The sequence below is a fragment of the Falco cherrug genome, chromosome 1 (assembly GCF_023634085.1).
Source record: "Falco cherrug isolate bFalChe1 chromosome 1, bFalChe1.pri, whole genome shotgun sequence".
Lineage (NCBI taxonomy): Eukaryota > Metazoa > Chordata > Aves > Falconiformes > Falconidae > Falco > Falco cherrug.
This window is the reverse complement of record NC_073697.1, coordinates 5,769,139-5,795,420: the sequence shown is the minus strand read 5'-3', so window position 1 is coordinate 5,795,420 and position 26,282 is coordinate 5,769,139. Positions and strand designations below refer to the sequence as shown.

The 26,282-nt window shown below is 45.3% G+C and overlaps 1 protein-coding gene across 2 annotated transcripts in view; it reads right to left on the bottom strand.

Annotated features, from left to right (window-relative positions):
* The window catches only part of FGF2 (fibroblast growth factor 2), a 40,211-nt gene extending 14,278 nt beyond the window's left edge, over nt 1-25,933 (bottom strand). Inside the window, exons 1-2 of one of the 2 annotated variants that reach the window (XM_055700740.1) lie at nt 23,773-25,933; nt 21,568-21,776 (exon numbers count right to left, since the gene is read on the bottom strand). In XM_055700740.1, the coding sequence (XP_055556715.1) occupies nt 21,568-21,776; nt 23,773-23,852 (289 nt within the window). In that variant the 5' untranslated portion in view covers nt 23,853-25,933. Of the gene's footprint in view, nt 1-19,784; nt 20,060-21,567; nt 21,777-23,772 lie in introns of those variants that run through there. The other variant, XM_055700741.1, reaches the window with a different exon arrangement.
* Nucleotides 25,934-26,282: the final 349 nt, after the last annotated feature.

The window sequence follows — 26,282 nt, the reverse complement described above, 5'->3', positions numbered from 1 at the left end:
AGATGTGGCCATGACAGAAGCCCAGCTAGAAGAACCAAGAGCTGTGCTCCACGCACTCAGCCGAGGACTTGCATCAGTTTGCATTTACTGATTTCTTTCTTTGAAGGGTTCACAAGAAACACATACCTGGTTCTGTACATAAGACTGGTATTACAGCCGAGCGGCGAGTCCGGTGGGCCACGCTGGTAGGCATCAGCTCAGACATAAGCCTCGTCCACCCACCCACTTCTGTGGAGTAGACAGGTTTTTCTCTGTTTAATGACACAGTTTTAAAAAGCCTGACCTTTTAAGCCACCAGAATAAACACCTGAAGTTGTAAATTTTGGAGCGGGAGCATTTCTTGAGATTCAGTGGGAGGTTGCACCTTATTTGGCTTTTTGTTGGTGGGGGAGAAGAGATTTTTGCAAAACAAATGAAAATTTTCTTGGCTTATTTCTGCTGCAACTCAAGACAGGACTTAGGAAACGGCAATGACAAGAATACCAGGAACGTGAAACCCTTAAGATAATTGCTGCAAACCCTTTTTTAAGCATTCAAATTATTTCATTTGATTTGTCCCTAGATACAGACAGACATCAAGAGTTGATCATAAATCCACTAATTTGTATACACAACCGAAGCTGTATTAATACAACTGCTGCACTCTACAGAAGATAAAAGTGGTTTATTATGAATTACGTGTCTGTTTCCATTTTGCACAAAGGAAAAGAAAACAAAACGAACACACAAACTTCTTATAATTGACTAATAACTCCAGACTTCCAAGGAATACAGAAACCTCTGTAGTCCTAAAAAGTTAGACAAAATGCTTAATTTCATCCTGGAATCAAGTATGCAAAATAGAGCCCTCCCAGGTTACCGAGCCAAAATCAGACTTGTGAACCACTTCAAAAACCTTCAGTGCAACTCCCTGCCCTCTGGGGAAGCAAGAATGTGGAGAAGCGCGCTGGGCAGGGACCAAGGGAAATGGACTTTTGAGATGTGCCCAAGCATACAGCTCTCACCGCACGCTTAACAAGAAACAGATGCGTGAAATATCTGAAAATGAGTATTAATTACTGCAGGATGGACTTACTATGCTTTGTGACTTTCTCTTGACAAAAAAAGCACACCAACTCCTACATCATCATACTGGGCCAGAAGTTCAGATTCTGTAAAAACAAACTTTTAAGAAATGTTTTTACGGCCTGTGAAAATATTCATATAGTTTGGAGAAGCTTGTGAAAAGTGTTGCTCTTTTAAAAGAAAAAAAAATTAAAATTCCTGCAGTGTTTGGGAAGTGCTGCAATACTGAACGCTCAAAAAGCATGGTAGGCTTCACTGGATTTTTCCCCTCCAACTCAAAAAACACGTGAATAAACAGAGCCAGAATAGTACTTTAAGTTTTTCAGGTTTCAGCATTATTTTATGGCTTTATTAATGCAAGGTAAGTATTTGCCACAGTGTTCCGTGGATCTGGAGATGCCAAGATACAACACAGCTCTACTAATGAAACATGTTTTGACCACACAATTATCATCAGGAGCACCAATTTTAGGTTTAGCTCAATGCAGCTTGATACAATCGGTCATAAACCTAACACGTGACACCACCAATCCGTACCTTTTGCAGTCTTTAGGTCACCAACAGCAATAGTTCAGACACGGGCCATCATCTCAGATCTATTCTTAACACTTGTTCTCAGCATACTTGATCCTCAAAACCAGACCCATGGAAGTAAACCAATTAACAAGTCTGTAATCCAAAAGAGCAGCACAGACTGTTGTAAAAGAGCTCATTAACAAACCGAGAGCTAAACTGGCACATTTTGCCGGTTCCTGCAGTGGTCCTTTGGGAGGGCCCCCCTCCAGCAAGCACGGCAGTAAGTTGTTTGCTGTTCACACTCACAGCATGTCCTTTAATTTATCATGAATGCCAAGTGCAAGGCTATGGTCGATCCTTGTTGGTTTTGTGATGGCAGAGAACTCGGCACGCTGAGCAAACATCTTGAGGACTGAGGCTAAGTTATCACAAATTTACGAAATAAAAAAACCCCACCCTATCCCAATTATAAGCTACATTTTATATTTATGCACAGACAACTAAAAAGGACTCAGTAAACTTAATATTACTACTAAGACTTTCTTTCGTAACTCTTCATAATAAGAGGCAGTACGATCATCTTCCTTTCTCCTGCCCTGTAAGAAGAAATGAAGTGCAAGACATAGAAAATTTAATTTCATGCCAGGGTAGAAACTCTGAGGAAGAAGGATAAAGTTGTATATTTGGGAAGACACAAAACGGCTTGGAAAACATGAATGGAATCAAGCTAAGGCACTGAACTCTTAATTCAGGAGATGGATTTAAAACCTTCCTCCAACACAAACTTCTAATACTGTAAGACAAAATTAGAGAAGCATCCTAAATAAATCTCTCCTTCGAGCCATTTCAGCACAATCCCTAGGCTGTTACCTGAACAAATGGATCAGTTAACAGAATGCAGTTTATGGATGTAACAACACGGTCCGTACTACCGCAGTGAAAATTTTCTCAGAAGAAAAGTACCAAGCTCAGGAGACGCCACTGCCCCCCCACCTGACAAGCTGTGCCATTAAAAGCACAAAACCAGATGTGCCGTCATAAGAAGGAAAGAGAGCAAGCCACATAAAGACAAAATTCTCAAACCAAAATTAAATTAATCAATAGGTGTTTATAGGCTGCAAGACAGAAGGCATTAAACAAATTTTTAATCAGGAGGTAACTGAAAGCTACCAGGCTCAAAAGCAAGAAATGCCTATAGATGTTCCAATTGTAGGGAAAAGATATGCAATATCCTAACAATACCCGATGAGCAAACCTCTCCTTGCTCACCCTGCCTGTCACATCAGGAGATCCCGTCACACTCTTCCCCTTGGAACCACATTTTCCAATTCCTCTGTGCCATAATAAACACGGGAGTAAAGTACCCTGAGCTGTGCCATGGCCCTTCCTCAGTTAACTCACCCACGCCGCAGCACCTCGGGGAGGATGATAACACTTAAAACGTTCAAACATTCAGCACAGGAAAAGCATGCAAATGTACAAATTAGAGAGTTTTAATTATGGTTCCAGAAATACTTTTTTTTTTTTTTTTTTTTGTGTCATTCTGTTAGGAGTTTCTCCTTACGTTTTGCAAAAGGATTCCCATACCAAAAAAAAAAAAATAATAAAAATCTCACAAGCTGTTTATCATCCTCTTGAACTACAAAACGCTTTCCACAGGCAGACTGCACCCAAATCCCGTCTCCAGCTGCTGAGGGTGGTGCATACCATTTCCAGAACATGGGAATTCTGCATCTTACAGCAGCCAAGCTGAGCGCTTGCTGAAGGCCAGCTCTTCCACCAGCATCCATGGCAACCTCTGCATCTCAACGCAACAGTCGAAACAGAACGTCAGTGGTCTGTCAACGGTTTTCAACAGCAAGGTCAGCAAAACCACAGCAGAGTCAAAATAAAGGAAGACTAAACGCTGCCAAATTTTTGACTATGTTCATTTTTGACATAACATCCCAAAGGAGTCCAAACTCAGCACCCAGCTGTCTAACATTGCTAGAGCCCTCATTAAAGACTGTTCGTATTATATATATACATATACACACACACACACATCCATGCATATAGAGCCTCCTAAAGCAGTAAGGGTAATCTAACACTCAGAATTTCCAGATTTTATTTTATTTTACAGTTATATGTCTTCTCACTTATAATACTACCTACATCTATATGGCAGATTATCCAAACAGCCACATTTACTAGGAGAAAAGTACATCACTTTGGATGTAGTTTGAGTGAACCTACTATGCCTTCCAGTAGTATAAAAAAAAGGAGAGGGGGGACATTTTTTTCTTTACAATATACAGCAGCTGTCAACAACACGTCTTCACAAATGTTTTGGCTGAAGAACAATACGAGCTACAGCCCAACATAAATTTCCACTGAAACCAGTAAAGTTTGTGGCATTAAAGGATGCTGAACCACACTGCAACGTGCACCAAAATGCCTAGCGGTGAGCTTTCCCCACCTCCCAGTACACACAACCTCTCCCAGTCAAATACAGCTCGTCTGTACATACACACAGATGATCATACAAGTTAAAACTGGGGTGGGGGTGTGTGCCAGCTTCCTTTCCATTAACGCTGGGAACGTGCAGGCACGCTCCTTCCAACAGTGACGCTCAAGTTAGACAGATTCCTACCAGCATCTGAAAGGCAAAATGACTTTTAAGTCATTCTCCTTTTTGTTGTAAGGCAATTTATAGAAGATCAAACCTCTTCAAATCCACTCCCTGATATCTACATTAAACAGGTTCAACAGTTTTGGGGGTTTAGTTTTGGGGTTTTTGTTGTTTGGTTTTTTTTTTTTTTTTAGATCAGATCCTGATCCTGTGACATGTTAAATGCTGGCAAAACACTGACTGCCCTGAGGTGGTCCTCCCCTGCAGCCAGCCTGGCTCTGCAGGCGCAGGTTTCTGCATGCACTGGTGTCAGCGGATTGCCGATGTAACACCAGTTACACACACACACGTGACTATCCCTCTTTCACAGGGTACAAGGTCAGGACAGATCTACAAGTTGCAGGTTAAACTAGCCAGCAAATCTCAGAGAGTTACAAATGGGCTTTTATTTCACAATCTGGAGAGACTTTTCTAAGAATATGGAAGCTGAAAAGTGGTGTTTAATAGCATTGTGGTTGGCAAAGTTTCAGACTTCTGTTACGAACTGGATCTTCCCCATCTTTTCTTAAAGAGCTCAAAAAAGTACTTCCAATGTAGTTTTGCATACACTAGTGGAGAAAAGAATTCTGTGGACGAGTAGCACAAGACAGACAGAAAAGATGCTAGGAAACACAGAGAGTACAGAAAACGTGTACATTTTCTGAAAGTTCTTTCATTGCCTTGAGCTCTAGATCTCAAAAATTAGATGTACAATTTACATGTACAGTTCTCCCCACCCAGCAAAGCTTTTTAATAGCCCAGACCAAATAATACTGCACTAACTTAAATGGTCCCAAATGGTTTCATTGCCCTGTACCGTAAAAGGTTCAGCCAAAAATCTCCCTCCAAATTGGTTTATTTAGAAGATCTTGGCAAAACCTAGCAATTGAATACTTCAGAAAAAGAGCGCTGCACATTTTGGAAGTCACTCCCTGCTGAGCTTGTACTACCTTTCTCACACACCCCCGGTCAGAGATGCGCTGGCAGCTGCCGAGGAGCCGTGTCACCAGCCTCGGGCATCCCAAACCTTTGCCTGGGCGACCAGCGTGGCCACGTGCTGTTGTTTTACTCATAGCAGCTGCGTTGGCTACGATGTTCTGGAGCAGGAGTACGCCATGGTATCACTCGGGAAGAGGGAAAGCAAAGGTCACAGTGGGGAAAGAAAGGGACAGAAACACATTAGGGGGGGGAAAAAAAAAAAAGATGGAGATGCAAAGAGCAAGCAGCAGTGAAGTCGGGGCAGGACAAGTGTGCTGCACATGAGGGTGCTGTATTGGAGCATGAGGCACCTTAAATAGGTGGAATTCGAGACGCATTAGCCAAACGTATTCGTAAAATCCCCATTTTCCTACTCCTCCACAAGAAAATGGGAAACCATGGTACATCAGAGAAACCGTGAAGTAAAAACCAATCATGAGCTGCTGGCTTTGGCTACACTTACACAGCAAATAAAAATGCAATTAAAGCCTAAGCTATACTTCCACTATAATCTACTTAGTAAAGATCCCTACAGACAGACTTGAACACTGACTAAAACCGTGAGTACCCACCCAGCCTCAGACTCGGAGTCACCCAAAATTCAGGGCAGAAGGACCCCATCTAGTCCAGCCTCCTGCCCAAGGGTCTCCATCACTTCACAGTAAAAACCCCACGGCCACATTTTCGCTACCGCCAAATGCACATGCAAGCTAAATGAGAGCTCACAAGGGTTCAGCGACGTGTCCTGCGGTCACACCTCTGGCTGCCGTGAGACACAGCCGCGGTGCCCCACGCACAGGGACACATGCAGCAGCTGCCTTCATGCTCTGCAGCGCTTTCCCACCACACCAAAAGGCGGCTCCCAAGGCAGGACCACACAACCTGGATATCCATTACCTCCGCCTTTCCCTGCAGGACCTTGAATACCCCAAGACGAGATGCCAGCATCATTACCCCATCCCACCCCCCTTCTTAAAACAGCAGGGAAGAGAAGACCTTTTTCACTTCATCTTGTTGTTTAATGTTAATGATGTTAAACAGTTAACATCACTGTTTAACACTGCAAGAATGTCATGCGAAATACATTTTACCAAGAGGACTCTGTGCCCAAACGTGTTGATCGGCCAGTGCTGCAAGAGATCTTTTGGAGTTTGTGAACTTCTTTACAGCAAACACGTACCTTACCCAGTCACCGCAACTAACAGACCTGGGAAAGAGAGGAGGAATCTCATACTATTTCAACCTCCATTTTCACTAACATACAGCCGCTCTATTTGAACTAAAAAAAATAATCAGCAAAATACCTCTCACTCTGTTTACAAGAAGGGAGAGTTTATGTACCCCCTGAAAAATCCCGGGCTGCACGTCTCTGGATCAATGACTAGCTTTACTCCGGTCTCTGCTGTGGAAAAGCTAAATCCCAGCCAAAGGCTCAGGGCCCATCTCCAACATATTTGCAGGGGCCCTGTAAGGAAAATCCTTCCGTGAGGCCCCTGAATGACACTGTGGCGAAGCTCTTGCGCCAGCTCCCCATCACTTGTCCTCCCGCACCTCCGTGCCCACAGAAAAGCCCACGGGCGCAACTACTTTTGCAGTCTCACTGCCACAAAGGTGGATCGCCTCTGCAGGGAATAAGCTTCATAAATGCAAAAAAGGTCACCAAAAAAAAAAAGGGGGGGGGGGGGGAGCATAAGATTCAACAATGCTTTGCTAAACTCAACACCCTGTGGCCTAATTCCCACTCCTGCATGCTCTGTGGCTGAAGTTGGCAGATTCCTTCATGCTCGGAGGCAACGTCTATTCCCAGCCAGGTGTCCAACCAAGACACAAGAGTTGGGCGTGTTTAATCCACACCTAACATAATAAACCCTCCCAAACCCAAGGGCTGGTTCATCAGATACACACGCATGTACACACACAAGCAGAGACTAAAACCCCCACTCTGGCATTTCCAGAGCCAAAGCTGCCCGCTGGGTCAGATCCAACCCCTGCCCGTGAGCTGGTGATGCCTACCGTAGCTTATCTCCAGGAATCAGAAATACCTTCTGCTCTCTCCTTCCCCCACATCTAGTGTCTGACACTTTTTGATGTCTCTTTCTCAAAGACTGATTAGGCATATTAACATCTTCCGCTGGTATGCTTTACGTTGATGTACAAGGCACCCCCAGCCCTGGGGATACAAACACAAACCCAACCCTTTGCCGTCGCCAGAGCTGCTGAAGTACACGCTGCCTGAAACCCGAACACATGCGCAGAGGAGAAAGGAGAAGCAGATACAACATAGAGCAAGTGAACCTTAGCAGAAGAGGTGGTCTTTTAATAAACAAAAACCACCGAACAGCAACAAAAACTATGAAGCAAATGAAGTGTCACGCTGAGAAACAGTGAGTCACACTCCTGTACAAAGGCACATTTCTTTGCTTTTGCATGACAACATTGGAAGTGTATCTTTTTCCTTTTTGCCAGCCAGAGGCATAAAACCACTCGCAGACAGACCTAAGGTCTTTCAAATGTAAACATCCACCACAACAAAAATAATCACTTCTCAAATAGGAACACTTCAGAAAGTTCCGGTTACACTTCAGAGTAAATCCAAGGCTTTAATTGGAATAACAACTTGTGTAACCATTTAAATACCAACCCGCTAACCTGGTCTACCACATTAACATGGACAGTCACAGATTCTAAGATGTTTCATCTTTTCAAGTAGTACAAATACAATGAAAATTCCCTATTGAGGTTCTCCATCTATTTTCATTTATATCTTAACCTCAATTCCTACAAATATTCAACTCCATCTAACATATACCTATCACACTGGGAATCTTCCCCAGGAAACACTGATTACCAAACACATAGCATCCTCAAATGTTCCCTATAAATTTCATATAAAGGACAAGAAAGTCATCCTGCTGAAGAACAGTTTCAGAATTATGTGACATACGTTTCTGGCAACAGTCTGGTGGCTTCGTGCTCCTTGCTTATGTGTTCACGTGTAAAACACACACAAGTACTTCTCTCCTTTTCACACTACTTGCATGAACTGGTTGATCAAACTTCATCACCGTCTTTAAAAGTTAAAAGCACTAGTGTTTCTGTATTCTGCTTACAAAACACGAGGTGGGTATTTTGTGCTGCCGCATAAAGTAAACAGTGAGTGCTTGGCATTACACAAGGATTTCAAGTGCCAGAAGCATATAAATTTCTCCTATATACCCGGCTGCCACACTGTTTGCAGTCGCCTTGTCACTGCATATGAGCTGACTGTATCATTTAAAGTCAAGGGGGCAAAACCATACAGAAAATACTAAATTTACCAGGGCAGCACTTTGTTCATTACTGGGTACAGGTAAGAAAGCCTAGTCTCCAGGTTAACACCACCTTTATTCCACATTCCTGATTTAGAACAGTGTTCAGGGTTTCCTTATCAAAACAATCAATGCATGTTCACACAGGGGGTTTCGGACTTTTCCCTTTTCTAAACAAAGGTAAGGTAATCCATCACGTTTCTTTCAACCGCTTTCACTTCATATAGTATTCATTAAAGTAAATCACAGAATAACCACTTTCAGTTGTTCACCTTCAGAACAAAGCTGGTGCAACCGTTCAGCCAGCACAACGATGCCACTGGCTGGTATCAGAAGATGCAGACGGAACTTGCAGAATTTCAGCTCCCTACCTTTACCGTGCGTTCGCTAATCTCTTTGTAGCTACAAGCTGGTTTTCACTTGCAGCAAAATAAACATACATAAAACCAGGGAGAACCTGAGACAACCCCAAGAAGGTCACTTCAGAAGACAGAGAAGGTAAAATATATCATTTCTAAAAGGTATTTTTAGTGCTCCCTCTTCACATAAAACTCACACAACTATATAAATATATATATAAGCAGCACACAGTATTTTAGGGCTGTAACTGGTGGCAGATCAGTAACAGATTCACCGAGATGGATAGAAAAGGCTGCCAGAGCAATGGTGAGAAATTGCCAGTCCACAGGCTTAATAAGCTTCAGTGTCGCAGCTGGAAAGGAAAAGCTGGATTTTAGAAATGCCAAGAAGAATCAGCAAATTGGATTTCAAGAAAGTCTGAAGCACAGTGATGAAAGAGGAACTGTGTCAGGCACCCAGGGTGCCAGGGAGATGGCACAGCAGATGGGAGTAGGAAGAAATTACAACCTGACAAGGAAGAGTTCCTGTGAATTACATTGCCCTTTACAGAGCTATTGCTCTTAACCTGGCCAAAAGGCTAAGACAGTCACCATGGCGGTTTGCATTTCCCCCACCTCCAATACCGATGAAACTGAATTAATCACTGAGTCTTTAATGAGTATTTTTGCAAAAAGTCAACAGAAGAACCCTGATGAAAATCCCTACAGACGCGCACACAGTAGTTCTGTCACTGGTGCTTGCTCACCTCGTTTACTACAAAGACAATGCAAAGACAACATTAAGCCCGGAGACTGACTTCATCCTCCACCTATTTTATCCCCTTCCATCACGCTGTGTAACCACCCCGCGCTGACAGTTCAATAATGCATCCACAGGGGAGCTGCAAGGAAGGACAACAGCTGTCCATCACTGCTGACCCAGAATAGCAGTGAATCAGCCTTCACCACAAAGCTCTGATTTGCTTTGGAAATGCAGCCTGGCTTGAGTATAACGAGTTCTTCTTTGTAAGAAACCAAACGCCCTAACACTGAAAAATAAAACACACAGCGCATTTTTAGCCTTTCCTTCAAGTATCTGGGTAACACTCTTCACTTTTACAGCCCACTGATCCCTCTGAGGCAGCAGACACAACACACCATGGGACCCAGCACGTACAGGGGAGCTAAGAGCTTGGGTCTGCGGGACCACAGAGGGAGGGATCAGGCTGTAGGCACTTCCCCAGCTTCCAGCCCTCCCAATAAAACCCCACTGCTTGTCCTGAATACTCTTGCCCCACACTAAGAAAGGGACTCGAGCACTTTCCCGACAACAAAGAACGGACCTCCGAATCTGCAGCTTGGAAGAACAGACTCGGCTCCCTGCTGCTTCAGCCATACCATTACCAGTACTCACTATATGCATTTAAATCTCTTTACTGGTTGCTCCAGACTTAGCCGCAAGAACACGCTCCCAAAGTACACCACGGCAACCAGCACCCATGGCACTGTCTCACCTGATGGAACAAGCACACAGGCCACACGTCTCTCACTCCTGCCAGCATCTTCCCCTGATGCAGTATCACATAGACAATACTGATCCACATTACTAGAGCTTGATCACTGAAATTCACCCTTATTTTGAGACACCTTGCTGCTCTGCTCTGCCATATCAACCAGTAACACCTTACAATCACGGGTACCAGCTCAAGCGCAGGCAGTTCGACACTGGGAGACACTGCTTCTTGAAGCAGGAAAAAGCCAGGGGGAAGCTGAGGCTGAAATAAATTAAAACCAGCAACATGGGACAGTTCTGAAGACCTCTTCGGCTCTGAGGAATTCCTGCATTTCTAAGGACACAAGCATTGCCGGTCTTTTTCCTCAGTTTTCCTGAATGAACTACATTACTGTCAGTAAAACATCCACAGTGACTCTGCAAACATCTGTAAAACCACAAAACAAATCCTTCATATTTACATATTCAGAGGCACGGCCAGAGGCACAGTTGGAGGAACCCAACGAACTGAATCCACGTACTACTTCCCAGAAACTGCTCAGCCTAACAAGTCCATGCAGCAAGATACCGTAGGTGTCTTCTAAACAGAGATGACAGCCTCCCCCTGCACATCCTCTACACGGTCCTCACCCGCTGCTTCTCCACAGTAAAAAATGCTCCCATTTGTGCACCCATCACAGGGGTGGCACAGGTGTCAACAGGAGCTAGGGGAGTACTGCACAAAACTACTCTACAGGTGTGGTTCTCCACATCCAGAAACCTCAGTCTCACCATTGGGTCTTCCCAGAGTTGTGGGACTGTATTAACAGTCACTGTAATATCACCCTAAAATTAGCCACCTACGTTACGTTTTGTGTTAGAACAAACCGCATGGACTCCATCTGTTTATCCTCTTCAAGTCATCCATCAAGGAGGACGCTGTATCCTGCCCTGTATCTTCACGGACGAGATGGTTCAACACGTGGTACCACAAGACTGGCAGTGACAACCAAAGCAGTCGCTGCCACTGGGAAGGGGCTGCTCCTGTCCCTCCATCCCACGCTCCCAGCTGCACACTCCTACTACCTCCCTCGCACCAGCTCCGGCACTTTTCTTGATATCTCGGTGAGCTGCTTCAATACATGAAATGGATCAGGAGCTAACACAGTGGAAGGGGAGAGAGAGAGCAAACGCTTTCCTGCCAGTCCAGCCAACCACCTGTCCCTTCGCTGAACTCGGTGCTAGAGCTGGGGCCAACTACAGCCGAGCTGAGAGGAGGAAGGCGGGCGAGAGGAGACGCCATCCCTTTTAGCAGCAAAGACCCGTCAGATCAGCCGAGTGCCTGACTAAAGGATCCCTTGGTCAGCCACCACTGAACAATGTAACAGGTGATGTTCAAACACGACACTGCAGGGGGGGCTGGAGGGGAAGGCAAAAAGGGGGCACGTGGACAGCAATGAAACACTTGAGTATTTCTTCCCCAGTACCCAGAAACACCTAGAAAAGACAGTCTGCCAAAAGAAACTGTGCCAGTCCCAAGAGATGCTATAGACACTTCCAAAAAAAAAGGTCCACCAAGCACAGACTGAGATGCTATGATGCTTACACACTCCTAGTATGTTAAGAACATCATTCATCAGCAAAAATAACCCCCAGAGCTACACCGCCACCGAATGGCAACAGAATGTCAAATAAAACACATCGGCACACTAAAAGTTTGCAGATGGACATCAGGCACCATGGGTCAGCCTTGGAGTAGAAAGAAAAGAGCCAAGAAACAGACTGCAAATACTTTCAAGCTGTAGCACAGCTGGTATCTATCCTCGCTTTAACAAAACACACCACCATGCAGTATTTCATAGCCATAAGCACCAGGATTTTGTGACTTGCACATTCCAGCTGGAACCCTAATGGTTGGTGCTTTATGCAATCTACTGAAGTCTCATTAGAAGGCAAGAGGCACGCTAACAAGCTCCACAATACAAGAGCATGATTTCACCACACTGCCACTGAAAACGGCTACGGAGCCCAGCTCCTGCTTTGCCCTTTCCTAGTACCTTTAGTATCTTTCTCCTTTGAATCACCCAAGCAGTGTGGTTTCAAGCTCTAAAAGTCAAACATGAGTGATACGTTCGTACAGGATCACTCAACCAGAAGTGTACCATGACAGTTTGTGCAAGACGACCTCCACCCAGCTCTGTAGACATCATCTCATTTATATTCTCTGACGATCATATCAGGCTCCAGTCAAAATCTGGCCCTACCCTGAACAAACAAAAAACTACATGGGAATGATCCTGAAATGCCACCAGCACTCCAGAGAGTCACCCTCTAAATATTTTTACTGAAAAGTCAGGAGGCAGCAGACGAGGCAGACGGGAACTAAGTTTACCCATACACTGCCACAAAACACACTACTGAAAATGACAAACGATGAGAGAGTTGCATCTTACACAGATACTAACAGAAGTAAAGGCTATTAATTCTCCATCAGAACCAAAACTCATCTCATTACCAACTTTTAGGCTTCAAAAGTCACGCCATAAACATTTCAAATACCATCTCATATAGATATGCAATTCACAAATTTCACACAAGTACGTACTTTTTTCAGTAACAGTGACTTGAACATTCTCAGGATAACCCTTACTTCAAAACTGGATTGCATTAAGGTTATGCAGTCCATTTTGGTTTTACCAGATAATTACACTAAACATGCTGCCACCAACAGTCAAGAAGCCTAATTGTTTCTAGGGTCATTAACCAGTTTAGTACAATCAATCACCTCTCAAGTAGTTTGAAGCAACAGACGGTCAGCGATGCCAGTGCAACGCTCTCAAGAGCACTAAAAAACATAATAATAAAAAAATAAATCAGTCTCCTCTTGTTCACATCAGAAGTTACGGATGGATTAATGGATTTAGTTCAAACTGCTTGAACAAATGAGGAAATATCAGAAAAATACTTTTCTGGGAAATAAAAAGGAAGAAAAGATAAAAAAATATTAAGTTTGGGGAAAAACTCTTGAAGAAACTCATTACATGTTTCACTTCTGTGTGCTGGCAACTGTAAGTATACAGAAACCACTGAATAATTATTTTTTAAAACTACTTACCATATATGTAATCAAAGGCAGCTGGGAAAAACTTACAGAAACAAAGCGTCACTGAAAAAATTATTTTAAATTCTGGTTGAGACGCTACTTAATTGAAGGGCAATTAAACAGAATTCTGCCCCAAAAACTGCAGTGGAACAGGTTCCCTTTCTTTCAGAAAATATGACAGGTGTATGTATTCTGTGGAAACTGAACACGAGAAGAGGACATTTTTCTGGGTTTATCTTCAAGCATCTTTTGAACCCCATGACTGTTAATTCAAATGCTGAAACCAGTGCTACATCTCTTTTTGCCTATTCAATGGTCTGTGCACTTGGCACTTCTCTTGCTTTTATTACACAATATAGAACCTGAACCTGCCTGTATGACAGCAGATTCATCTGAACTTTTAAAACTCTTCAGTAATATACATCAAACACTTTTTTTTAAAAAAAAAAAGAGGGGGGAGGTGGAGAAAAACCCAAACCCACAGGTTTTAATAACTGCAATTTAGGCTCTTCATCTAGTATGTCAGAAGATACCGTATCTTAAAAAAGTTACTAACACAGTACACCAGAAGTAAAATGCTTACAAATATACCTCCACCACTGGATAAACTTTTTCTTAGAACCAACTGCACACATTTCAAATATTTACTGGCCAAATAAAACCCACCAGCAGCCACTTGGTCTCATTTTCACGATGAGCGATTCAGGAATACGCGGCTTAATCTTATCAAGACGACAAACACCCCAGTCTTCATTTTGACTTCACTAACTGTCATACATGCAGCACTGCAGTTTTTACCAAAAGTTTTAATCTAACCACTAAGGGGGTCATAAAGACAGCTTTTGCAAGAATCTGCATTTATGTGACTATCCCCTAATTTCACCGTGTGGCGTCAAACTACTGTATGTTATCTGTATTTGCCTTACTCATTCAGCTATGGCTGTGCAATGGCTAAGCAGGAATTGGACTATTTTTTCTGTAAACAAGAATACGTAAGTACCTGTAACACTCCTGATTTCTAAAGCCTGTGAGGACATTTAAGAGCTAAACCCTGCCCTCGAGTGTACCTGTGGATGGCGGTGCCCTGGGAACCCTCCACATCCATCGACAGCCCCCTTACTCCATCTTCTGAGCGTACGTACCCCCTACTCGGTCATGCACCTTCAGGGTGGGTTAGAGGACAAGCAGACGTGACGACAGATGAGAGAGCATCCTCCCCTGAACAGCACCTGCCCTCAGCCTGCCCAGCCAACAGGTGGTCTGTCCCTCGTTTTGTTAATTTACCTTGCAGGGCCATGCAGAAAACAGTATGATGGTGTTTCTATGACAAAATAAGCAAAAGACACAAAAGGAAGCATATTCTCAACGGTTTTGCATGGGGGCTCTCTTGCTACCTCGTTCCCTAAAACCAGCTACATCTGAGAGCTGGGAGGCATTTCTGTGTTGCCAAGCATTAGTATTTGGCAAACCAATTAAGGTCTGTGCAACAGATCAAAAGTAATGCAAAAAGATTCTGTTTTCAGAAGGATGTGGGTAGAAGCGATATATTCAAATGTTTAGGGCCAGGTTTAAAAAAAAACCACAGCAACAAACAAAAACCCAAGTCAATTCTCACCTGGTGCTAAGATTTGAAACAGGATGGATGCCCTGTCAACAGCTCCAGCCACGTCCGTGGGACACTGACATGGGAGAGGATACCTTCTGAGTCCCGAATAACTTACACATGCGCAAAAAACTAAGCAGCAGGTCCTGAACCTTCATACCAAAACACTTTTGGACATGTGCTCAAATTTTTCTTTGAGAATCACAGCTAAGTTTTCGTCCATTCGCGTGAACAGCCACCAGATTTCTATCTTGACTAAGCTGGTATGCTTTAGAAGTCTGCATGTGCTTCAATACAGTCTTTTAAAAACATTGACAGCATAACCATTTGCATATTGTGTATGATACAAGGAAAAATCATAACATTAACAACCACTCCTGAAAGGAACTTTTCTAAGAAGAAATTTTCCTGGACAACCATTACCCTGTTTTACATTTTCTTCAGGTATTTTTTGGAAGAGCAGCCAGGCACTGAGCAGGAAAGTATTTCAGACATCCACAGGGCTGACCAAAGCTCACGCTGCTGAATCCTGAGTGACAGGCTGGAGCCTTGTCACCTCATTAACGAGGGGACGAGAATGGCTTGGGATTCCTTGGACACCTTGGTTTACGCTCACCAAGAAATAAAGCCGCTTGAGAAATTATGGAAATACATAAATGCCAACCATTCCTCGGGGAGGGAAACTGTGAAGGGAACCAGCTGTGCTATTCGACATTTTCTGAAGTGTACGGATCAGCGTTCCCTTTCCATTCCCCTTGCTCTTCCCCCTCGCCAGCACTGTAGCCTCTTGGAGGCAAACACCTCCGGAGAGTTTATAAAAGCTTTTCCAAAAAATCTGTGTTCTTTCTACGTTTTCCAAGACATAAATCGGAAGTTGTCGATCAACAACAACCACCACCTAGACGTGTTTTTTTGTTTTGCTTTAAACAACAACACTCTAAGAAAGCGCCTTCTGTTCCTTCTTTGTCTGAAATACACCTCTTCAAGGGAAAAAACTCCACAGAAATCCCCAGGGCTTGTCCAAAAGGGCACTTCACTGAAGTCCCTGTACAACACACATCAGATGTGGCAATGCTGACCACGTAAGACTTATCGTCCTGGTTTTCAGCTGCGTGAATCATACGATTCCAATCCTCCAGCACACGAGACCTCAACTTGTTCCCAGTTTCACTAACGACACAATTATGAATAAACCAAGGTGAACGGGGTGAGTGTAAAAAAGTCCAAACTCTCGGGGCCGTGACATAAAGCAGACCACACACTTCGAACGAGCCATCCCTCAGGACAAGAGGCAGGGGGGGACAACGGGGTGGATGACAAAAGGACATGAATCACGGAAACTTGTTTACAGTATTACTTTGATCTGAAACATAAGAAGATAGTAATTTGCCTGCTAAAATAAGAACTTCCTTTAAAAGTAAAAATGAGGATGTGCTAATCAAATGTTATTTAGTATAATTAATTCATAAGAATAGCAGCTACCACAAGAATCTCTCTGAATTGTTCTTTCCTTAGGTTTCTAAATCAAATTTTCTGCAGCCATTTTATTTCTTTTCTCAAAAGCATCTTACAAAACCTTTTACTGAAGTCAGAAAAACACCATGAGTTATCTGGAGGTGTGTATTTTCTTTGTTAATTTCTTTTTTAAAGTGTCCTCATGTTGTCCAAGATTTATTGCCATCTGCCATGCCAACGGGACCTGCCAGGCATACCACAAGATTTCACAGGGACTGCCACAGAGCAGCATTCACCCGGTCAGAGTTCAGCATCGTGCGGATTTGTATCAAATGACGCATTTACAACAAAGATGCTAAGGATGGGAACCACGTAATGCCATAGCAACTTGCCTCACCGATGCTTCCAATACTGATTTCTCTACTTCTCAGAACTAGAGTTCTTCCCGGAAAAATAAAAAAAATAAAAAAAAAAAAGGAGAAAAAAAAAAACCCAACCAGCACAATAACAAAACCAAAGAGCTGTCGGATAACGAGAGCAGGAGAGCAGGGAACAAGGGAGCAGCGCAGGCGTGGTGGCTGTCCTGTGCCACCTCCAGCTGTCCCACACCTACAAACTGCTCTTTTTAAACATCGGGATTTTCTGCAGATGCCCGGAGAGCGCCAAGCTGACGGGCACCGGAGGAGCTCCCCAGCAGCTGACTTTTGGCAGCAGAGGGCAGAAGCCACGTCAGTCATTTATAACTCAGGTTTTCCTTTACCTGTGGCTACGATTCACTCCAGAGGAAAAAGGGCAGGAAAATAGTGGGGCTCCAGACAGGTAAGTGCCAAAGGAAAGGGGAAAGATAGTACTGAAGAGGCAGAGAAGAAAAAGTAGAGACAAAATGGAGAGCCAGAAAGAAATGACAGCAAAAATAAAGCTGTAGCGCAAAACAGAGAAACTTGAAAGGGAAAGAGTAAGACAGTACCACCAACACCAGAAAGATCTGCAAACAAAATTCACTACTAGGAAAGCAGCACAAGAAGTCAATTCAACAACTTCTAGCATCGATCAGGCTTAAGAGGAAGAGAAAACGCACGTTACATGGACTCAAGAACATAAAACTGGTACCAGTTTTCCCAGCAGAATAATAAAAAAAATGGGAGGGGTGGAGGGGCTGGGGGTGTGATTCTGGGGGAGCCTGCGATGAAAAAGACAACAGTGGTGAATACCATCGCCACTCAGGGCAGCGTGGCCCAGCCAGGTGAGCACGGAACAACACGCACCCCTACCGGCATTTTTCACCACCCACAGCAGAGTGCTGAATGAGGCAAGACCCCGACCGCCGTGGGAGTGCCTGGAGACCCAGCTTCAGCCTTGTAACGTCATCGACCGGACATCATCTCCCTTGGCAGCAAATTGCCAGCATATTTTCAAGGCTACTTCTAGGGGTGAGATGACGTGTCTGATAGACTAACGAAACTTATTTCTCGTCAGAATTCCCACATTTCCCAAATACAAAAGGCTAGATCAATCAGAATATGTTACTGCATGCTTTCCAGCACAGACCTGACCCTGCGCACCAAGCAACGGGTACGTGTGAAAAACGAACCGCTTACCTATATGGTAAATTAAAGCTTTGCTTTAGGCATCAACATTTGAAAAGCCCACATGCAATAATTTACTGCGTTGTATTGGCAATAAACACATTAATACGCGCACAGCGTCAACTACCCTTCCCTTTAAACCAGTACCTAAGAAAGAGAGAAATGCAAACGTGCAGGGCCAAGTCTGAGAGCTTCCTACAGCTTTTCCGCAGAATGCTAGCTGGCCTAATAAAGAATTATTATAATAATCCTTTATTATATTACTTGTTATATTTACATTAAATAACAAAGTATACTGTGCCACACGTATCTCCAGCCCATTGTACATACACTACTTCTACCACGGAGTCACAAAATAGAACAGGGTCAGACTGAAGCCCAACTTGGCAACACTGTTATTTGGGAACAGTCTGTCACAGTATTTCTTTGGAATTGTTGGAAACACTTTTTTGCAAATGGTGAATGTCCAAAGCAGAAAGTCATAAGTAATATTAAGAACATTTGGTCTGTCTCCTCGCTTCCTTCTCTTTGTCCTCTGCCTTCAATCCCATCTGTGCACCTATCACTCCGAGGACAGGTGCAAAACTGACTAAGAATCACAGTAAGACATTTCACCTGCTCTTCATGCCAAGTGCCTGCAGGCAGACCACTGCCCGGACAAGGCACACACGCTGTACATAAACAAATTTTCTCAAACCAGGAATCTGTGTTGAGATGATCTATCTGACACACAGCAGCACAGCCACTCCTTGTACCTGTTTGGAAGGAAACAGCTCGCAGGCATTTCAAAAACCTGCCGCTACCTCGGCAAAACCTCCGTACTGAGGTTTTTATACTTACAAAATATTCTGAGGTTTGCAAAAAAGGCATTTTGTTCTTGGGACAAAGAACAGCCTGCGTTTGAACCAGCAGCTTGCCTTGGGCTCCCTGCGAGGCTGCCTGCCGGAGAGCGGGCACCGGGCACCGCGGCCGAGCTCGGCTCACGGATGCTCAGGCTGCACCAGCCACCCAACCCACCGGCTGTGCTCCCAGCTCAGGGGGCTCTTCCCCGCTCAGATCAGGCATCAGGGGGCAACCGCTTCTGCTGGAATCCACAGGTTTTGTCTCGTCTGTATTTTATCCGCCCTTAGTCAAGTTACAAAGAAAAGTATTACACCATGCGATGTTTCAAGCCAAACAGGTGTTTTGACAGTACTTTGTTACCAACTCTGCTTCTCAAACAGATTTACACCTCTGTTCCAAAGAGTACTTGTACACTAAGAGTACTCTCTTCATCAGTACTTATCCCCACTGGGTAAAACCCATTTTCTTTCTACCTTTCTGCAACACATTTACCACTGCCCTGTCAAGCAGTCAAGTGCCATTACACCCACGTGAGAGCTGTGCAAACAGCTTCAGGCACCTCGAAGCACCTAAGCAAACCCTGGCGCGTCTGACAAGCTCTTGTACCGCTGCAGGTTGAACGCGGAGACGCCAACCGCCGCTCGCCCCGGGCCACCGTGCCGGTACCGGTGCGGTCGGCTGCCCCCGGCCGCAACAGCCGCGGGCAGACGGACAAGGCGGTGTTCAAACATACACCCGCCTGTTTAGGTACCAGCGTCCGCATGTGTACGTGCGCGGAGCTCCCCGCCGCTGCTCCAGCAGGGCGGGACGGCGGCCGGGGGGAGCCCCGCGGCCCCGGGACACTCACTGTGCGGGTCGCTCTTCTCCCGGACGCCGTCCACCCTGCCGTCGGGGTTGATGCGCAGGAAGAAGCCGCCGTTCTTGCAGTAGAGCCGCTTGGGGTCCTTGAAGTGCCCGGGGGGGAAGGCGCCGCTGCCCCCGTCGTCGGGCAGCGCCGGCAGCGTGGTGATGCTCCCCGCCGCCGCCATGCGCCGGGCCCCGGCGGCGGCGCCCCGCCGCCCCGGGCCCCCGCCGCCCCCCGCCGCCAGCCCCGGGCGGCCTCGCCCCCTGCCGCGGCCGTCCAGCCTCGCCTCGCCGCCGCCCGCCCCGAGCCCTGCCCGGCCCCGCTGCCCTGCGCGGCCCCGCTGCCCTGCGCGGCCCCGCTGCCCTGCGCGGCCGAGGGTCCGGTCCCGTCCCGTCCGCGGGAGCTGCGCAACGGCGCTGCCGGCCGGCGGGCGGAGGGCGGGCAGCGAGAGCCGCGCACGCCGGGACGGGCTCCCCCCGGCACCGGGCTGCGGCCGCCCCGCCCCCGCCCGCCCCCGCTCCGCGCCGGGGGCCGCTCCCTGCCGCCGCGGCCGCCGGGGGGGCGGCTCTGGCTTCCCGCCGCGGCCCGGGCGGCGGAGCGGGGCCGGCGGGCAGCGGGGGCGGCCGAGCGCCGTGCAGCGCGGGGCGGCAGCGGGCCCCGGCCCCAGGGCCGGGCCGGGGCAGCCCGGACGGCGGGGTCCGTTCGCCGGAGCGCCTGAGCTCCCGCCGCCGGGCGTTCCGGCAGCGCTGGCGGCGCGGGGCGAGCTGCCGGCTTCAGGCTCGCACGTCTCCTCTGGCCTCACCAGTAAAGTAACTGCGGAGTTACTTTAAACCGGAGGAAGTTGGGGGCCTCGGTGTCCCATTGAATTGTTTAAATCGCAACGGAATGAAACGGGTGATGACCTGTTAAAATCCACGTGGCAGCCACTTAACTTCTGCCCGTTTACCGGCGAGAAGCCGGCTCTGCTCCCGGCGAACGGATCAGCTGGTATCTACAAAAGGCAATGCCTGAAAATTCTGGCACCGGCCTTCTAACAACACTACTAGTATTTCCAAAACAAATGCATACGTGGTTGATAAAGCGCACTGACCGATCAAATAGACCCTGTGCGTGAGGCCGACTACAGAACAGGATGGAGGGGATTGTGTCCAAATCCACGCTTTGTGCCCCAGATCGCCCCTCTAGCAGCAGGCTGTGCATGCCTGTACCTCCCATTCTCCGGCTCGAAAGGCAGCACAAGCAGCCCTGGACAATCCCAACTGGGACAGCGAACGCTGGTCTTTCCATTTCACAGAGACAAGGGTACAGCAACCTGCACGAAGAAGTAAATGCCGAAGCAAGACACACTGTCCAGCACGTGCAATTTGTAATACTGGTTTTGGTAGCACCCACGTAAAGGAATTTTGTTGCCGATCAACTTCCCTTCCCAACTCTGACCCCTCACAACCCATAAACCGTAATTCTGTACCAGAATTGGTGACAATTACGCTGCTTCCCACACCCTCGCTCCAGAGGTTTAAGCATGATGAATGGAGCAGGCAGAGCCCGGCACGGCCTGGCCCAGGGCAGGCGCAGGTTCACCCCCGTGCCAGCCAGCCACCCCCCCATAGCACCCTGGGCACGGCCAAGCCTCACGCACCTGCCACCATTCTCCATGCATGGGGACTTCAGCCCCACCGCTCATGAGCATCCCCTCCTTCACCTCACATTTTCCAGCTTCCTGCTGCTCGTCCACTTATAACGCTTTCTGCTCTTTCTCCTGGAAATCCCACTGTTCTCATTGTACCTGAGAGTTTTGGACAGTCACAGCCAATGGCAAAGACCTTCCCCATCTTCTCTTGCTCTTCTGCAACAGGAGCTGTGTTCAGGGCTTTTCCTGTCCTTGCACTAGAAAGTCTTCCAAAGTCCTTCCCTCTTTCTTGGAAGGTAGATGAAGGAATGACGAAGGTAGATTCAGGTAGATAAAGGCAAGGGATGAAATCATCGTTCTTAAACCTGTAAGAAGTTGTGGGGTTTTTAGAAAAACAAAACCCGAAAAATCCCCAAAACTCCCCAAAATTTTCTAAAGACTAAACATCCGTAGTTTCCCTCAACCATTTCTACCTCTGCCTTCCCCTGCACACACAGCAGGCCTTTCATGGCTCTTGCATATCAAACCCTGAGCACTGCCCTGGGAAATCATGTTTCAGCATCTCACAGGTCAGCCCTCCGTCTTCGGGGGTGTACCCCAGGAGCACCCCACACAAGCACAGCCTTGGCTGGCTGGAAGCCCTGTCACCAAGCTGCCTGCGGCTTAAACCCTTATTTCTTAGGACAGGACCTATCAAGGAGTCTTCTTAGGAGTCTCCTAGGCCCTGGCCCCTATGATGAGGCCCAACTCAGTGGTGGCAGGGTGAGTAAGGTTATCAGTTCAAATTCCTTAGCAAATGATACTCGTAAAAAAATTCAATTTAAATTAGCTACCAGTAAAACTGTGGGGCTTGAGAGCTCCTTAGACACTTGTCATGGGGGCTTGTGTCCCTGGGGCCTAGAAATAAAAGACAACAGAGCTAAAATGGAAGGTCACATTCCCTAACGTATCTGCCCTCATCTCAAGATCTGCCAACTTTATTTTTTTAAAACATATTTTCCTTCTCTTCTTCAAATGGAAAACATACCAATTTTATTTTCTCCATTCTACTTTCTTCTGCACGCCAACCTTTTAATAGGGTCATTAATATTCCCCTTGACATCGACTAAAGCAATTTTGGCAGTAGCGTTTTCCTTTCTTGTAGCCTTTACCATGTTACCTCTACCACCACCCTTCCTGAACTCAGACCTTGCACACAATTATACCCATACAGCTACTTCCCCTCCACCCAAACCAGTAACTATCCCTGCTTCCAACCCCCTTCATAGCCTTCTCTTGGCCTGCGTAAAACACGCTCCATGGTAAAATGCCTTAAACTCTGCATTCCTTCTACTTAAAAAATGAATCTCAGAGACCTATTCTCTAACCTGTTCCATTTATCTAAATTACCTACATTTTTGTGCTCGTCTTGCATTGTTTTGTAACCGGCTACATGTTTTTAATAGAATCACAGAATCATAGATTATATATTTTATATATATATATATATATATATATATATAGAGAGAGAGAGAGAGAGAGTAATCTCAAGTTGGAAAGGGACTCATGGGGATCACTGAGTCCAACTCCCTGCTCCTTGAAGGAACAGTTTACCTCTTAGGGAGAAAAATGTGCTTTATCCAGTGTTGCTCTCATATTAAGGGGTAATGCTGAACACAAGGCAATTCATAAACAAGGCGAAACACTCCATTACGATGGTAGATAACTGTGGACCATCTGTATATCCAAACATCGCCTTTATTCAATATATAATGCTTAAATTTCTAGAGACTCTCAGTAGCGTTGTTCTCAGAACACCTGGGCAGGGGGTGGACCACCAAAAACCACAACCAAACCTAAATTACATTGTTAGGCTGGTTACAGAAAAAATGTAAAAAACGCCAAGAGTACTTTTTGTGATATTTCAAATGAGGACAACAAACTCCATCAGCTCTATCAGTTTTTAATTTTTACTCCAAAGCACAAGAATCCAGCCTACAACTTTCCCAGACTTTCCAGCAGTTACTACTACAAATCCTGCCATGTGCCATGTGAAATTAAGAAAATTTCAATCACTTTCCATGAAAGCTGCTTTTAGAGGTGTTTCAGCCATATGACCTCAACAGTTTGCTAGAACTATGTCTCCACAGGGTGTTTGGTCACACAGGTATCATGAAGATGGTGTTTGAAAAGTGCGATACATTAATCTGCAGAACACCTGATTTACTATCAAATTAAAACTAAACAAAAAACCCCAAAAAACTCACTTCTGAGGGCTTTTTTTTTTGTTTAATATGTTTGTTTTTTGTTTAATAACTACAGGAAAAGCCAAGACACACAGGCACACCTCAGCTCGTCCATCTGCCCACCATTAAGACCTACCGGTAAGAGGTTTGTATCGATACAGCAGCATCTCCTGCTGCCGTTGGAAATGTAACAACAGCCCCAGGCTTCCAGTCCATCACAGCACTTCTTGATTCCCTGGGTTTCTTGGCTGCCAAATCCTTCTCTCTTTGGTGTATATTCAAGTAACGATTAGCCAAAAAGAGATGGATAAGCTGCGTCTCTTTTGACGTTTTTCCTGTGTTGTCTCGCGCTCAGCTAGCAGTGGAAAAAACATTCCTCTCGCTCCACCAGCACGTATTGATGCTGAATGCCTCCCACCAGAATTCTCAGACGTTCGCTTGTCACAAAGGCAACATCCTCCGCAGAGTTCAACACTCGGGGCCAAATCTTCCATAAGCATCTTTGGCTCCAGCCTTAGGCGAGCCCACAGGCTGGCCCCCGGTTTACAGGAACACAGGAGCTGCCAGACAGCCGGTAACACCCCACCGAGGGAGCGCCAGGTCTCTGCCGGAGCAGGGAACGGCTTCCATCTCAGCTGGCCTTGCACAGTGCCTCCGTTAGGGTAAGCCTCATGCTCTCCCCCAAGCACCAGTAGGTATCACTTCTACCACACGCTCTCTCCTGAATCTCAAGCATGCGGTGATAAGCCTTCTATACAGGCAAGATTTAGCCCCGCTCCTCTGACGGTGGGCTGCCGTTTTTCTAATGCAGTCTTCCCTGGTTAATCCTTAGCGTTAAGGCAGGCTATTTTGTCCTCCAAATAGCCCTGAGGGAAGAGGGGCTTGCAAAGTGAGAGGAAGGTAATTTTGTGAAGAACACAGTTGTACTAGGATCGGAAAGGGGAAAGCGCATTCTCTCTCTCTCTCCCTCTGTCTTCTCACTTTCTGGATATTGGAATTCTCTGCTCCAGGTGTCTCCTCCAGCTTAGAAAAATAAATCACAAAATTTGCACGATGTAGATGACTTGAAGAAATTCACCTCAGTGCTCCTTCCAAGTGCAAGAGAACCTTGATGTAAGAGAAGAGCTTTTGTGCAGGCAGGCATCTGGATAGATGAAGTACGGCAAGTGTCTTAATCTTTTAGTGAACTATTTCTGTTTGAGATAACACACTTCTGGGAAAAAATTACTGCATAACTTTAAATATATTTCTTTCCTTCAAACTCTGAGCATGAATTTAAAAATTCAGTAGTAATTTATTCCCTGGAATTCTTAGTTTTTTCACCATCAACAGCTGGTATTTATATTCTGGGTCAATATTCATATGCTCACTCAGGAGCTTAAATGTATGCTTCAGCTGCTTTGTACAATGGAGCATACGGACACAAATCCATCTAGAACAGGCAGACTTTTTCTTCTATATATTAGTTACTATAGAAAGCGGTCTCATTTTTTGCTTACCTTCTTTTGTAAATGCAGCTTATGAGGAAAAACTTACGTATTTTAAGTATATATGCATATTATTAAGTGCCTGAGAAAGTCTTCCTGTAGGGACACTTCTTTAAAAAAAAAATCTGTAACAGAAGTTAAGCTTTCCATTTACCTTTCTGATGACTTTTTGACACTTCATCAAGGCTTCTTTTTTTTTTTTTTTTTTTTACCAAAAGCTTATTTCTTCCCTCTTCATCTTTTTTTCCGGTACAAACAGTAGAAAGAAATCGCATCAACAATAGAAAAAAATCTTCTCCGTATTATAAACCTCTTATAGTCTCCATTCAGTTCAGGAGAGTATTTTATTCCTGTAAAGCACCAGTGGACACTTGTTTATGCCTTTCTAAAGTAAAATTTTCTGAATATATGCTTAATCTGAGTATGACCACAGACGGCCAAAACTTTTGTTTGGGGTTGTCTTTACAAATGGTTGATGTTGGAAACATAGCAGCCCAGGATGGCTGAAGATAAGAGAACTAACAATCCAGTGAGGTTTAAACTGGAAGCAAATCAAATTTGGTATGGTCCAAAATGATTGCATTTGGAAAAAGAACTGAAACGTCTAGAAGCAGGGACAGCTGTTGCAGATATAAGAGATACAGTAGTGACCTCAGCTTATGAGAAACAAGAAACAGTGTTCTAAGTACAAATAGTTACGGAGGTTAGAGTTCAGAATTAGCAAAATCACCACTCTTCCTTCTGTCTAATGTACATAAAAAAACATATATACACACTCCCTCACTGTATATACATTATATAGAATAATACATATAAATCAGCAAAATAACTTAAGGCTAAGAAAATAAACAATGTCAATACAAAGATTGGTAATATTTATGAGAGAAAAAGACAATTTATAAAAATACTCCGAAATCAAACATCATGAACTCAAAGAACTTGACTTAACACTGGATTTCAAAGAAATCCAAATTTATTGAGAGATTCCTTAGTGGGAACAATCATAAAACCACATCTCTTTCTCACAGCGTTGCATTATAACCATAAGATAATGATTTAGGTATTTATCCCTCCTGATCCCATGCCACTGAAAGCTGAAAAGGTCAGTGGTCCAGCTGTCCTTCCTACCTCCACGACAACATGGGCTACGCATCCAGGC